Below are 16,536 nucleotides of genomic sequence, written 5' to 3'. Positions count from 1 at the left end.
ACTTTTCTGCCCTTACTTTCGGAAAAAAAATCCCTTGATAATATACTTAGAAATTATCTTCCAGTTCATTTTCAATCTTTTGGTTATTTGACACAGATACAATGTGGATTCAAGAAGCTCAAACATCTCAAAACATGTAAGCAAACTTTAATGTCTCACATGCCGTTTCCTGCATTCTAATGAATAGACAAGAACCACGATGCAATTCCTGCTAGTTTTACTCTGTTGATTTGATCTCTTTCCTGCTACGATGGATATGGATAACAGAAGGTACAAGCTGCAAATGAGTGTAATTTATCCATTGCTTGTTTTCCGTCATGTCAGAAATAGTTACAAAGGGAATGTGATTTGTTTTTCAGTTCTCATTCTTTGAAAAAGAAAGTGTTGTCATGTTCAAAGCCCAGACCCTCTGTGTCCTTTAAAACTGCATGAAAAACAGTCTGTTGTAGTTCTCAAAGTCTCGTCCTGTTTTTTTTGTTGGTTTTTTTGCTCGCTTTTTTGTATGCATTTCCATGTCATTGATTCACCCCTTCCATTGCTTAGAGTTTCATCAGCCAGGCCTCACCTGTCTTTATACTCAGTGACATACAGTATCCAAGGTGAGTCCTCATACCATCTTTCTGAGATTTTCCAGACAGGACTGTCACTGCTGATTTGTGACTGTGGAGCAGGGAACCCACATAACTGTGATGTACCTTCATTGTTTTGTCTCTCACAGTCCTTCCTCGGCCAGACTTTCTGCACTCTAGGAGAGATTATTGGGTCCACTGGGTCAAGACTCGAGCGGGTGCTTTCGTAAGTCTTTGATTATTTTTCACCCTTGAAACGACGTTGAAGAAGAAATAGTACCATGGAAACAGTACTGAAAAAATTCTCCAAATCCTATTGGGTCTCTATTCAGGCCACAGATTTAACCACATGGAAGACATAAGTTCATCTAGCCCACATGGTCCAGCTGAGCTCATTTATATAGCAAGTGCTCTCACCATGATTATAAGAGAAAAGGCTTGATAAATTGATCTTTTTCGAGCAGCTTGTGGATCAAAACCCTTTTACGGTCTCCAGCTCTTTGACGGCACTTCGAAAATCGATGCTTTTAACCGCGGTCAAGGTGCTTGTTTGGGGTCTCTCAAAAGCAAACTTTCAATATCAATCCAGAGCAGTTCTGCGTCCGAATAGATCCCGAAGCTTTGGCGGGGGGTTAAAAAGGGAAACTAATTAAGCTACGACTTGAGGAAGGATGACACTCTGTATCTAGAGACTGTGGCATTTTAATGCTAAGATACAGGCTGCCACTGTCCAGCATATCTGGGTCACATCAATGATCTATTTCAGCAGCACAAAATAGGATGTCTGGATGTTGCCTTCAAAGGGATTTGCGCTTGCATTTGGCCTCATGGAAGAACCACATTAATTTTTACAGAATCATATATGATTTTGTGAATTACATGCAATTTTCAGAAAATTCTCAAATGCAGTCATTTTAGCATAATTTATATACTTAGTATTTATTGATAGTTTAAATTGTTTTATTTTTTCATTTTTTTGTTAATTTTTTTAACTGTCAAAATAATATAGATTTTTTTAAATTATGGTAAATATAAATGCACACACACACACACACACACACACACACACACACACACACACACACACACACACACACACACATTAAAATCTGTCTATTTAACATTTACCTTTTTCTAAGAATATAACAATCACATAATTTAAGGTTTTAAACTATTCATTCATCCAGAATTTGATGAAATCATAGTTATTTTTGCATTATTTATAAACTATTATAATATTTATTAATGTTTTAAATTGGATTTTATTTTTAGATTTGCAGTTTTTATTTTAATTTGATTTAGATTTAAATATTAAATCTTCAGTCTTAAAAGACTGAAAATATTATTTCAGTTTTAGTTTAAAGTCCCTGTAAAGTCAAAATTAAGTATGTGTTCTGAGTTTGTCACACCACAGAAAAATGTGTTATTAGCCACCAAGCCAAATTTGAATGATAAAAAAAGCCGGCAAGTACATAAAATAAGCGATCAAAATCTTAAAAAAATGAGCAGTAGTCTCTGCTCTCAAACGCTGGGGGCGTGTCCGCTGGCTGCGCTGAAACCACGCCCACTCGCAAGGATGCTGCTAGCAGCTTACCTACTATAATTATAACATAAGCACACAAGGCAACTTACACTCATTGGTGGGCACGCACTGCCGACGATGGCACCAGTTGTCGGCGCGACGGGAGGATGAAGACCGAGGCGGGAGATAGTCGGTTCGGCCACATTCACCAGTAACAGCGGAATATCAGTCAATGAATCCCAGTTGTCTCCGACGAAAGTTTATAAAACTATCCCGTGTAAAATGATCACTACAGAGGCGGGTTTTGGCGGTGATCCTTAGCTCTCCATCAAGGTGGCTCTTCACAAAATTAATCCACCTCTTGTTGATATGATAGTTTTTCGGAAATTTAAATAAGGACACCGATCTGTTTTGTACGTGATCGCATCCAGGTAATACGCATTTCCGTGACGAAGGCATAGCTAGCTAGCAAACTGTAGGATGTAGTAGTAACTAACTAATAGTACTGACAGTAACTCGCGATTGAGTTGCAAACTGATGCGAATGGGCTTCAGTGCGTCATCAAGTAGGGGCGTGTCGAAGAGATCAGGGGCTCCAGTGCGTCATCAAGTAGGGGCGTGTCCAGGAGCTCAGGGGCTCCAGTGCGTCATCGAGCCCCCGTTTTAGCCCCGCCCAAAAAATCCGGAACACAGCAACGGTGAAAAACTGTTTAACGGTCTAACTCCACAATTCAGTACTTCACAGTTCACAGTCTTTGTAATATGATTTAGCAATACATTTCTAACATTTATAATGTGTTTAGAATTTTTTTTTAGAATTGCCTTTACAGGGACTTTAAGTAATTTTAGTACTTCAACTTATAATTTATACTCAAAGTTTAGGTTTTTCATTTAATATAAATTAAATTAGCTTTATTTCAATTGCCTAAAAAAACAGTTTTAAAAAACAGTAAAAAGTTTTAATTTTAGTTAAAGGTCCCATTGCATGAAAATGTCACTTTGTGAGGTTTTTTAACCTTAATATGAGTTTCCCTAGCCTGCCTATGGTCCCCCAGTGGCTAGACATTTTGATGGGTGTAAACCAAGCCCTGGGTATTTTTGAGAAAATGAAAGCTCAGACGGGCGAATCTAGAAATCTTCCACTTATGTTGTCATAAGGGGAAAGGTTACCTTCCCTTTCTCTTCTTTGCCTGCAAAAAGAATTTGGCCCGCCCATGAGAAAATGAGCTGCGCCAGCGCGATATTGTTTTTTCCTCAAGAGACATCATGGCTTGCAAACGAGCGAAGCATGGCAGTTGCTCAGTGTTTGGATGTACAAATGAACACAAAAGTATTTTTTTAGTTCCTTCATCCGAGCCTCTGAAGAACCAGTGGGTTATGTGAATTTCTGATGTGTAATTGTTCAAGCCAGTGACAAGCCAGTGACTAAACGATCAACTTCACATCGTTTCTCTTATAAGGATGAAAATAATCTTACTTAAACTGTGATTAATATATATACAGAAAGTGATCAAAGAACAGTCCCTTTCCAATCGCCCAAGCTGTCAATCACACAGCGCGAGTTTATCTGGACACTTGCCAAAACTTGTTATGAAATCAATGATGCTGTTACACTGCACAACGAAGCTCTTACTGTGCTTACCTCATGTTTGCATTGGTGAAATCATTAGTGAGAGTGCAGAAACTGCGTTGCAATGATAAGATCTTCATTCACGCGATCAACAGGCTTTCATCTGCTCAATGCTCATCACTGAAACCTTTTATGTGATGGGAATAGATCTAAACACAGTCAAAACTTCTCACGATTCGTTAATCTCGATAGCTATAATAGTAAAAACGTATAATAGCTGTAATAAGTAAAGGTTTTCGAGAGAGTTCCACATGTAATGCTCGATATTTCATATGTAAGCATGTCAGCCAATCACAGCAGTGGGCGTTTACACTGATGTCTCACAGCAGACACGCAGAGTCTTCAAACAGAGTGTTCAAATCAGAGGCTAAAATCAGGCTAGGAAATATGCCTTTTATTTCTAAATTATAACAACTTTTGATCTAAAAAACATACTAACATTATAAGGGCACCCCAGGAAACATTCTAAAATAATAAAATAATCCATGCAATGGGACCTTTAACAAAAATAATGGATGACAAGAAAGAAAAAACACGTGATTAGTGTGTTCACATGTGAAATTTCCATGCCTTTCCTTAATAATCGGAATATAAGCTTTTTTTAAGCCGCTTTAACAAGCAAAATAAAAAATATTGAAGATATGGCTAGACTGTGTGACTAAATCCCTGAATGACATGAAAAATAGTTTGTAAGTCCTTTCTAACAGCTGATTTTCTTCCTCGAAGAACGGCTCTGTATCACAGCATGGTAGACAGCGAGCTTTTTGCAAATGCGTCTGATGGTGACACGGCATGGGGCAAAAAACACTAAATGGGCCATCTCCTTTTGGCCTTTCTGTCACGCTTTCTGCTGTGCTGTGCAAGCGGCGAGCAGCGGATTAGGAAAAAGGTTGGCGGCAATAGGCATATTTTAGTAGGTCAGCCCGTCTCTCTAAAGAGCTAGTGGGCAGATACTGTAACACACTGGGGTGGAAGTGTGGAGGAAGAGGTACTACTCTATTACCTGCTGGTTTCTATGGCAACCCACCAAGACTAGTGGCTTTTCAATTACATAGCACTGCATTTGGGCAAATACATCTAATTCCCTCTGTTTTCGCAAGATAAGGCCAAGGGAGTCCTAAGGATAAGAGATGCCACGGGATGCTCAGAGATGGGTATTTGAGGCTCCGCCACACATTTGGGGCCCTTCAGGCTTGATTTTTCTCCGGCCTCATTTCCACATGTGAGCGTGGTGGATTTGTGGAGAAAATGTGCGTGGATAGAAGAGAGCCATACTGTCAGGCTGAGCAAAATATTTATAGACAACCTGGTTTTGGTCCAGGAATATTTGAGATGAGAGAATGTAAAATGGTGTACAATAACAGGACTGGGTGTCAATATTTCGGCTCAGGGCTTTAAATTGTCGCAGAATGCAATCTATTTGCTATGTATGAGTATTGAAAATATTTCAAATAAGCTCCAAAAATATGTCTCGCCACGCAGGTAGGAAGAATTACCCCATCAGAAGGTGGGTAATTTGTCATTGGTCACTGCTGAAAAACAAATTACCAAATGTTACGCCCATGTGTTTTTATACACACTCGATCAATCTATTTCATACTCAAACTGAGGTTCTAATTAGCTAAAAAGAAAGCATGACATTTTCTGTGAAAATACCCTCAGTGTTGGAGACATTCATCATAGCAGCAGCGCTGTCACCGGCTTACACTGAGATGTATAAGTGTGTCCAGATAAACTGCCAAACACACCACAGTCAGTGTACTGATGATGGCTATCACAGACATCAGTAGCTGAAATGGATTTTTGCGCAGAAAACAATTATATTTTTGGTACTCTACAAACTTTGACACCTGGAGACATCTGTTCTGTAGTGAAAATATCGATTTTCAAAACTCAAAAGTTGTATCTGTTAATATAAGTTAAGTTAAAAGTTCAGTAATGCTGTATAAAATATATTGCTCATAGTCAGTTCATGTTAACTAATGCATGAACTAATGTTAATAAATGACCTCATTGTAAAGTGCTACCAATAACTGTGAGTAAATAAATAGTTCACTTAAAGGAGCATTTCACCTGTGGGAACATTATCTTTATTGAAAGTGGGTAATATATGTAGTCGAAATGTAACATAAATTTAGAATTTGGTGCCTTCTTGACTGAGGAAAGACAGAAAGTAACTTTAGGGTGCATTTGTATGGAAGACAACAACTCCCACAATGCACCACATTGCACAGCTAACTCCCACTAATCCAGAACACCGCCTATGAGGTATCCGCCTATCAGAGAAATCACTCTTCCGTCTACAAGGCTAGCTACCACCAGAGCTTGAAATTCATTTCACACAAAATTTCTAGTTAGTTGGCGAACTCATTAGTGAATTACTCCTCGTTTGTAATTCTTTCGGAATGGTGAATTATTGCATGGCACCGGGATGTTCAGTCCGCGTGTGTGCACGTCCGCGACAGGCAGGTCTTCTGCCTCCAGATAATAAAATCGGAATCAGATAAAGCCACGAACATCTGATTCGAGCATCAGACTTTCGAAATCCTCTTCTTCCATATCATATTGAGTACCTTCCGCCATTGTTGTAACTTCCCATCTGGCTCCACAGCGCCTGTTAGCTTAGCTTCCAAACAAGATGGCGGATATTGCTTTTAGTTTCTGCAAGTCAAGTCCTACCCACTGATCTGTAACAGGTCTGTATCGTGTGAGTGGGTCCCACCCCCTGGAAAAATGAGGAACGAGTGTTTGTAGTCTCAACCCCTTTACAGAGATATGGGACTTCCTGCATAAAATGACGCAAAATTATAAGCAGGAACTGCAACACTGAAATCCGTATTTCTCCCGTCTCAGGGCAAAATTAGGGAATAATACATGACCATTCAAAAATATGACGATATGTTTCTAACGATACAAAGCTTAATGCAAATAGGTGAAGTGTCCCTTTAAAAATTACAATTTTGTCTTGAATTATTCACCCTAATGTTGCTTTAGAACTGTATGGCTATTTTTTTTTGGAACACAAAATTAGAGATTCTAAGAATAGCCCATGTAATTTGTGCACTACTGTATATTCAAAGCCACACAAAGTCGTCACTACCCCAAAATATTCCTCTCTACTTTTGCTCAAATCTTATTTGCATATTCACACTTGGTGCACCAAGATCAATTTCCTCATATTTTTAGCGGCTTAAAGGGATTGTTCATCCAAACCTGAACATTCTGTAATGTACTCAACCCCATGTCAGTCTAAACTTGTATATGCATTATATGTAGAAGATTTTTTTTTTTTTTTTTAAGTACAATGAAAAGTACAGTTCAAAATCTTTTCTGCAGAAGAAATAAATGCAAGACAGCATTTGCATTTCTGGTTGAAATCCCCATATAAGTTAAAAAAGTCCAAAATCACAGGAATATCTCTGTTTACATTGTATTCTGGTGATGCTATTTTAGTGGGTGAGGTTAAGCATATCTCAAGATCTTTTTATCTGTGCACACAGCTGTTGCGTTTGACCTTCAAAGGAATCTCTGGCTTATTAGGAGGGCTCAGTCAGGGAACCATGGGCTTAGAACTTAAGCACAGTTCCCGACTCCTGCGCCAGATGTGTGTGCGCCGAATCCGTAAGCCAGAGACCTGCAAACACAGTGTGGCCTTTAAAATTTATTATGCGTAATCGAGTTAACGGTCACATGATCACCATCCTTATCTGGATCCGGCACTTGAGATACAGAATATATTTGCATTTCGCTACAATACTTCCCTTCCGACAGGCATTTATCTACTGCTTAATTGCTCTGATATGCACTTCTACAATCTGTGTTTTGAGTGCTGTTTGGAGCAGGGCATTTTTGACAGCTATTAACCTGCCCTGACCGAACAGTATCTCTCCTACAGTGAGATCAGTTAATGCATGCTCACTAAATCCCCACCATCATTGCCTAATTGGCCGGCTTACTCATTCTCTACAGTCTGTTCCCACGGCTGAACCTGCAGCGTACTTCAGTAACACAACGTGCTCGTCTCTCGAACTGTATTTTTAGAAGCTTGAGTATTTTAAAATTCATGTAATTCACCTTTATGAGGCACCATTATATTGATGATACCATTTTATGTACATGAACAACAAAGCTTAGCTGCATGATTTTGTCACATTTACATGCCCGTTGAAGAGCTGTATGACAAATTAAAGTAATAAAGCCCCAAGAGGCTGTGCATTGTACTGTTTTTTTGTTTTGTTTTTTACAGTTGAGGGCCATTTTTATTCATGACATGAAGCGACAACAGCAATATGATAAAGTACACTGATGTTCAGTTAATAATTAACGGTATATGCTCTATGAACAAACCAATATATGTAAGTATTAGAAGTTGTGCTGTACTGTTTGTGCCATAAATGAGAGTTTAGATTGTTGAGCTTGTTATCGAGAGGTGTTTTATTACTTTTCTAAGTAACTTATATTTACTGTTGAATGATAAAATAGAGAAAAATCCAATACTCCAGTTGCATCTATCTAGAGACCAGAATATCATAATCTTGCTCTTTTGACTTGGTCCACATAGCAACCATTTAGCAACAAAGAAACATGAGTAAGCACAGTCAAATTTTACGTAGAAAATGTAAAAATCTAGTTAAAAATCTAGTTAAAGTATAATTTATGATACCATTTAGTTTGTGCTGTCAACATGTCGAGAAGATATTGTTTTCTGCGCTGTGGAAGCAAATCCACTTTGCATGCACTTCCAAAGGATAAGGAGTCACACCATTGTTACTGTTCATAGCACTGTGCGCACAAGTGCTGAGAAAACATCTGGAGCTGAAATTCAGAATATGGGAGTTTGATTTCTGACACACGCTGTATACAGTAGACCAATCACAACAGACCATGTCATCTGACCAATTAGATTAGACCAATCACAACAGTCTTGGCCATCTGACCAATCAGAGCAGAGCTCTCGGAAAGCTCTCGGAAAATTCTTGATCGAACCATTGACACTGTGAGAAAAGAGGTGATTCTGCAAATGTATGAGAAAATTACATTTTTTTTTTTTTTTTTTTACCTTGGATGCATGTAAACCTATTGTAGGACACCTCCAAAATGTAATTAGGAACTTTTAATATAATACTTATATACATATTATTTAATAGTAATAATAAACAATATAATATATATTTAATAATTTATAACTATATTAATAATAATTATTGAAAAGGAGTAAGGGGATGCTTAGGTAGCTAGCTTGAAGCCAATGGGGCTGTCGGTAAGAACAGGTACAGTACACTCAGGTGTCAAGGTCTTTATTTTACATCCAAGCAGTGTGTGTGTGGTTTATGGTCAATTACGCACAGGCAGGGAAAAACAAAGACAGGAGAAAAACTCAGCCATGTGCAACAGAAGGAAGATGTTGTGGACACAGGTGCCGTTAATAAAGCCTGATAGAGTCCTAATTGGCTTGAGATCATGTGGGTGGAGCTTGAGGTTAATAGGGACATTAACAAGCTAAGAGGGGTGTGGCACATGCTTTGCACCTTGCAGCTTAAGGCGGGCATACACTGCGGTTTTCGTCCGATTTTGAGCCGAATTCTGACTCGTGCGACTCTTTTCGGGTCGGGCCGATTTTCAGCTTGTGTTTGTGCAGTGTTCGTGCAGTGTACAGGGAGAAACGAGAGGCGATTAACCTCTCCCGACCGGCAATCGGATGGTCGGATGAATTTCTGGCATGTTCGAAATTTTGGTCGCTCCTCGTGACTATATCGCACAGTTGAAGCAGAGCTACGAACCGATTGCCCTAAACTCAGTGTTTTTTTCCCTCACTGCGCTTGCGTGAAAACAGTTTCATCTGCAGAAAAAAAAAAAAAAAAAGGGAGATCTTTAAGTTCTGTACTTAAAACTAGCTACAAATTACTGTTGCTTACCCTCCAGTTCGTGTTGCAAAATGGATTAACCTTTACCCACTTCTTCCAAGCCACCTGAGATGTACACTTTGCCTCTTTTATTCATTTGTTAAACAATGTTTTTGAAATAAAGCTGTTTTTAATTTTCATTGATGAATTATTGCAGTGTTCGGACATATTATAGACTGTTAATAATTAATTATATGCCTATGCCTATAATTCATTGTAATCGACCTAAATGTTTTAGACAATTTTTAATGAGGAAGAGTAAGGTTCTATGTAATATTTTATTATCCTCACAGCACGTTGGTTATGCGGTGTTGTGCTATGAAATTATTGCGTGGCAATTTAATTATAACAGCCTATCACTTTAATAATAAAAGTAGCCTAGGCCTTCCCTAATAATAATAATAATAATAATAATAATAATAATTAGGGCTGTCAAACGATTAATCGCGATTAATCGCATCCAAAATAAAAGTTTGTGTTTACATAATTTATGTCTGTGTACGGAGTATAATTATTTTCTATATATAAATGTGTTATTTATATATAATATAAATTATATATAATATAAATATATATACACAGTATATACATGCAAATATTTCTTAAATATATACATGCATGTGTGTGTATTTATATATAGAAAATAATTATACACCGTACACACACATGTATTATGTAAAAACAAACTTTTATTTTGGATGCGATTAATCGTTTGACAGCTCTAATAATAATACAATAATACTAATAATAATTTAATACATAAATTGGAAATGCTAAATCATCTTTTGACAATATCTCTGGATACATGATATAGTCTACAGGCGCAACCCAGCACGAGGGTTTATCGCACTGATTCGCGCATATTTCACACGTATATTGTGAGCAGTGAAGTCGCAGCTCGACGTTCGGACCGTATAGTGTGAGCACATAAATCCTGAGCTTTGGCTTTACATCGCATGCGATCTACTCGTTCAGTGTGTGTAGGTACCTTGCTGAAAGTGAACAGACATCGCACAGTGTATGCCCGCCTTTAGGGACACAAAAACTTCTCAACAATTATACTATTTTATTAATACATTTTGTTATATCAAATATTTTTTTCACCACAAGTAAAACAGTTCATTAACCTATCTGTAGACTATTTATTGTTGCCAAACAATGTCACTTGAATACAATTGATATGTGGGTACAGTTTCACGTTTGTCAGCTATTACTAATTTGAATAACAAATTTGAACTGGAATGATATTTTTGTGCTTTTTAAGATGCGTTTGTGTCATAGATACAGCAGTGTTGGATGTCTGTGTCCTGTAAGAGGGACTCGTTTCTAATGGCGCCCGGATTTATCCTGTCTGCCGAGGACTCTGATTAAACATGCAGGGAGGATGTTTTTGGCACTGACACAGTAAAATGGGGGGTGGTGGAGAGTTTGAAGCTCTCCGATAAAATCTTGAGATGCTATTGTTCTGTCTGTCAGATATGCTGTGTTAGAGAGGTGACAGCCCAGCTGGAAAAGAGTGTATTCTTCGCCTGTGACCATGAATAGTTTCATTCCACAATGTGGTTTAAATGAAAGCAAGGTATTTGAGTGCAATAACTCTTAATACAAAGACATTTCTTCGTGAAATGTTAAATGTCATTCATTAAATGTTATTAATTTATTCCCTCATTCATTTCCCTCCTGTCAATCAGTTTTATTTCGTTTTTATTTTATTTTTATCTCTCATTCTTTTCCTCTCTGTAGGCTCCAGTATACTTACACTAGTGGCACTTCCTGTTCTCTTGTGTTCGGTAGCAGTGATGAAGCCCTCTTTCGCAGCAGAAGTTGGGATTGAAAACCTCCTCGGCTCACCTTTATAAGTTGTTTCCATAGCAGCAGGAAATTGAATGCAGAGATAGTGACACTGACAGCTGTCTTGAGTTATACATTGGTTGGTACTGAGTAATGAGAGAGTCTACGGTTATGATGAGCCACGTGTGACCTTGAGCATGATGATTTGATGCCTGGAGCAAGACGTGAACTCTTCACACAAGCTGAACCCTCTCCTACTTGGTCTTTGTACTTGTGCAGCAAAAAATCCTCTAGTGGTGTCCTTGGACTCCCAAACTCCCCAAGTAGCTTGTGTTTTTTCAGTCTGGTATTGTTTATTCTCTACTTTGGATGTTGCATTTGTGATCTTGGGTCATTTTATGAAGCTGTTCCATTTTGAAACTACTTTCGAAATGTATTTTCTATTTGTTGTGATAATACTTTTCCAAAAGTAACATGGTTGATCGTAATAGTGTTTTACAGTTTTACAGTCCTCTGACACTGAAAGATATATATACTTGACAGTGCATATAGACAGTGATGAAGCCAATCAGTATATGGGGATGATTAGGAGGCCATGATGGATTACACCCCTACTCTTTAGAAAGACCACAGAGAGTCAGGACCTCAGTTTAACGTCTCATCCGAAGGACGGTGCTATGACAGTATAGTGTCCCCGTGGCGTTAAGACCCACACAGACCACAGGGTGAGCGCCCCCTTCTGGCCTCACTAACACCTCTTCCAGCAGCAACCCAGGAGTCTCCCATCCATGTACTAACCAGGCTCAGTCCTGCTTAGCTTCAACCAGTCTTGGGCCACAGGGTGATTTGGCTGCTGGCAATATTACTTGCACATTAATTAGTGAAACAAAAGGCACCCTTTTTTAGAGTTGCACTCTTGGTGTTCTTTTTTTTATTTCTTCACAATGCACTGTTCAATTTTCAAGAAAGTAATATATAGCAATGTATTTTTAAAAACTATTATATAATTGCATTCATTACAGCTCAGCCAACTGGAGATAACTTGATAAAACACTTCCCACTGCAAGAGTCATTTTCAGCCTCCATGCCACCTCTAGCCTTCTCCATGGCAGATCCGCCTCACTGAGTCTTACCTGCATGTCTAGATCTGACATGTGTCTCAGGAGGGGGGAGATGAGAGGCGTGGTGGGACGCTTGCCTGTCTAAGATGTCCTTCAGTCGAAATTTCTATTTGGCATCATTGAGCTTTAACTGGATTTCTTCCCTGCGGGTGGTCAGGAGGTCAGTGTGTGCGTACCATTGAGAGTTTATGTAAGAGTGGGTATGTGTGAATAGATTGAGGGTCAAAGGCTGTATTAAAGTATCAGACTAACCTGACACTAACTGTTGCAGTGGTATTTGTTCCCATGGGAATCCCATTTTAGCCAATTAAATGCAAAGATGACATGAGACCACAGAATGGGTTTTTTAAATTGATGAAAGAGTCTCTGTGGCCATGGAGACAGATCTTTGGAGCTGGATTCAATCATCTCATTTTATAATTTTATGACAAATATACCCAGACTAAAGTATATGCTACTGGATCGTTTTAGTGCATCATCTCCACTTAGAGTCGGCATGAAATCAAAATTGACCCTATTGATAATTTTGAACGATTCATCGCTGCATGCTATTCTAAAGAAAAAAATGTCTTTCATCAAAGTGTGATATAATAACTTTCTCTACCTCTGAAATGACTTTCCTCTTCAGTCAACATCACCAAACCCATTTATTTTTCATTGCTTAGTTTTCACAAACCAGTCAATTTAGAGATTAAATCTCTATTTTTTTTCATTAAATATCCTCTTTCACTCAGAAGTATTTCAGTTTAAATTAATTAGTTTTCGAGCTTCATGTATCAAGATCCAAAATCAATGTGCGTACAGTGTCTGTCTTTGTGTTTATAATGTTCCATCACTTTCCCTCACAGAATCTCTCTCCTTTCCCTCTGTCTTTCAGTCCTTACCCTCAGCCTTTAATCTTTTTTTTTTTTCTAGCTAACCCTCATCACCTTTTCCCCCTCGTTCCCTACACTTTCCCTCTTTTCAGGTGAATCATGTTCTTTTCAGAGGTTCGATGTGGGCTATTCAGCGCCTGATGTGGCCCACCATTACCGCCAGTGCAATCGAATTGTTCTGCAGAAAGCTCTTAGCAGCAAAAAACGCTCCAGCAACTCTGTGAAAAGCACACAAAAATGGAGTCGTCTTATTTGTCCTGATTTTGAGTGGGCTCGCAGAGTGCTTATAACTCTGCCAGTCTTCACAAGGGTTTTACTTGAACTCTTGTCTTTAAACCGTTAGCCCACATTTTATTGAAAGTTTAAAAGCATTTATCTATCTTTTCTCAGGGGCATTCCAGGGAAGAAATGCGGGAACATTATCTTCACAGCTGAGGAACTCAGCAATTGCCGGGTCAGTACAAAACTAACACACATGCACACACACACACATCGTCTACTGTCTTTCATCAAGCTGAATGCCTAAAGCATTGTATTTAAATATCAGAGGTGAAGTGCCTTTTTTGTGCTAATGTTAGGTACTGAGAGACAGAAAAAGCAAAATAATATCTAGATTTTCAAGTTGATCCATTGTGGATGTCTCTGTAGTCACTCATGAAGGAGCAGGTGAATCTCATGAAACCTGTCAATAATGCATCATATTTCTTTACGTGGCATATTTAATCTCAAAATCTAAAGACAACAAAAATAAAATAAAAGTAAAAAATAATTACATTTTGTTTAATGGAAAGAAAGCTTGTAGTACCAAATAAGATTTGTTTTGGATTACAAAATGTTTATGGTAATTAGCAGATTTCCTTTCCCAATTCACATTACTGCAATGCAAAATCTAAACTAAACTAAAATAAAATAAATATTTAAAAAAATAATAGATGATATTTTTTGTCATATATTAAAATATTCATACATAATGGGAGAACTGGTGCACTTTAATCTACTTTTTATATATTTTTTAAACTATTAAATTAAACTACTAACAGAAAGGAAGCTCATAGGACTGTTAAGATTTGTTTTGCATTACAACCTTTTTTTTTATAGTAATTAGCACATTTCCTTCCCTTATTCACATTACTGCTGAAAAAATAAAATAAATAAAATGTAAATATATATATTTATTTATTTTGCACATTTCTTTCCCAAATTCACATTAGTACTATGCAAAATAAATAAAATAAAATAAAATAAAATGTTACTGTATGTCAATTTGAAATAAAAATACAGTAAATATTAGGGCTGGACCCGAATATTCGAATATTCGTTCGGTGGGTTGCTATTCGATTTGAAAATTTGACATCCGAATATTTTGAGCTTGTATTTTGGGTTAAGCTGCGTTGCTTTGACATTGTGGAAAATAGAATAATAGAAACAAAATTTATTAAGCTTTTTTTTAATTATCAGTCTAAATTAATCTCGTAATTTAACTTAATTTTGTTTTTCTTTATTTAAATTTCGTTTTTTTATTTAAATTTTGTTTTTCTTTATTTAAATTTTGTTTTTTCTTTATTTAAATTTCTTTTTTTTATTTAAATTTCGTTTTTCTTTATTTAAATTTCATTTTTCTTTATTTAAATCTACCCTTTACTGTGTCAGTAATTTGTTAGTCAGAAAAATATTAGACTACCTTATTAAAAGTATTGCTTAAGTTAACAGACCTGTGTGTGTGTGTTACGTGCGAGTGTATTTACTTTGTGTTGTTCATGGGGAAGATCACTAGTGCAGTGTCCGTTCTCGGAGCATATAAGCCCTGCCCATGTGAGGTGCGCCGCTCGCGTTGTTCTTTAGTTTATTAAAAGTTTATTCATTCTGAACGTGTCACGTCTTGCGTGTCTATATATATTGCACCAAATGCCACACTGCACTCCCTTGTGAAGTCGATTGGATGAATGGTTCTCGAAATAATCAAAATGCAAACGGACAGACAGACACATAGAGAATACTGCCTTTATTAGAGAGAAGAATATGTTCAGCACCCTCTCTCTGAAGCTTCGAATATTCGATGTTCATTACTACTGAAGCTTCGAAGCTCAAAAAATGGTATTCGGACCAGCCCTAGTAAATATGTTTTACAGAAATTAGAATGATCATATATATACAGTTTACACTGTTTGGGGTCAGTAAGATTTCTGCAAGGATGCATTAAATTACATTAAATACATTTATAAGTTTACAAAAGATTCCTATTTCAAATATTTGCTGTTCTTTTGAACTTTCTATTCATAGAAGAATCCTAAAAAATATATATATTACGGTTTCCACAAACAAATATTAAGCAGCACAACTGTTTTCAACATTGATAATAATAAGAAATGTTTCTTGAGCAGCAAATCAGCATATAAAAATTATTTCTGAAGGATCATGTGACACTGAAGACTGGAGAAATGATACTGAAAATTCAACTTTGCATCTCAGGAATAAATAACATTTTACATTAAAGTAGTTTTTAAAAGTAGTTATAAAAAAAAATTGAACAGTAGTATATCTTTATTTTCTTTATAAAAATAAAAATAAAAAAAGAAAGAAAGAAGATATCAGGGTGAAATGTGACCTGGACAAATTTAATCCTCCACCCTTGAAGATTTACGACGATCAATGCAATCCGCAAAATCATGCCAAGTGCAGCATTTGGCTCACTATTTTGTCCCATCCATGTTAATACCCTGTCCATCTCTTTTCAGTCATTCCACTCACAATTTGGCTGTTAGTGCCTTGGGCCAGTCCATAAAACCACATAAATCTCATTTCAGATGGCACAAATTATGTATATATATACAATTTCGTCCCTCTGTGTCCTTGTAATAGTATGTAGCTACAGGGAGTGTTTGGCAGAAAGCCGTGACAGTTCACCTCAAATACAGCTTCTTCCTTCCCAAGAGGAACGGACCGTTTTAAAAGGCAGATGAGCTGTCTGTCCACTGTGTCACCGTAGTTCCTCGAGTTCTCCCTAGACACTCACTCTCTCTCTCTCTGTCTCTCTCTCTCTCTCTCTCTCTCTCTCTCTCTCTCTCTCTCTCTCTCTCTCTCTCTCTGTCTCTCTCTCTCTCTCTCTCTCTCTCTCTCTCTCTCTCT

The 16,536-nt window shown here is 37.4% G+C and overlaps 1 protein-coding gene across 2 annotated transcripts in view; it reads left to right on the top strand.

Annotated features, from left to right (window-relative positions):
- cpne9 (copine family member IX) overlaps positions 1 to 16,536 on the top strand; it is a gene marked incomplete at its 5' end in the record, with an annotated part of 42,545 nt that overhangs the window by 13,683 nt on the left and 12,326 nt on the right. For both annotated transcript variants that reach the window (XM_081385833.1, XM_081385832.1), the window contains 3 exons: positions 97 to 136; positions 719 to 795; positions 13,801 to 13,864. In XM_081385833.1, the coding sequence (XP_081241959.1) occupies positions 97 to 136; positions 719 to 795; positions 13,801 to 13,864 (181 nt within the window). The remainder of the gene's footprint in view (positions 1 to 96; positions 137 to 718; positions 796 to 13,800; positions 13,865 to 16,536) is intronic.

Source organism: Scardinius erythrophthalmus (genome assembly GCF_964197995.2).
Source record: "Scardinius erythrophthalmus genome assembly, chromosome: 15".
Taxonomy (NCBI): domain Eukaryota; kingdom Metazoa; phylum Chordata; class Actinopteri; order Cypriniformes; family Leuciscidae; genus Scardinius; species Scardinius erythrophthalmus.
Note: the sequence above shows the minus strand (reverse complement) of the source record. Positions and strands in the feature narration are given on the sequence as shown.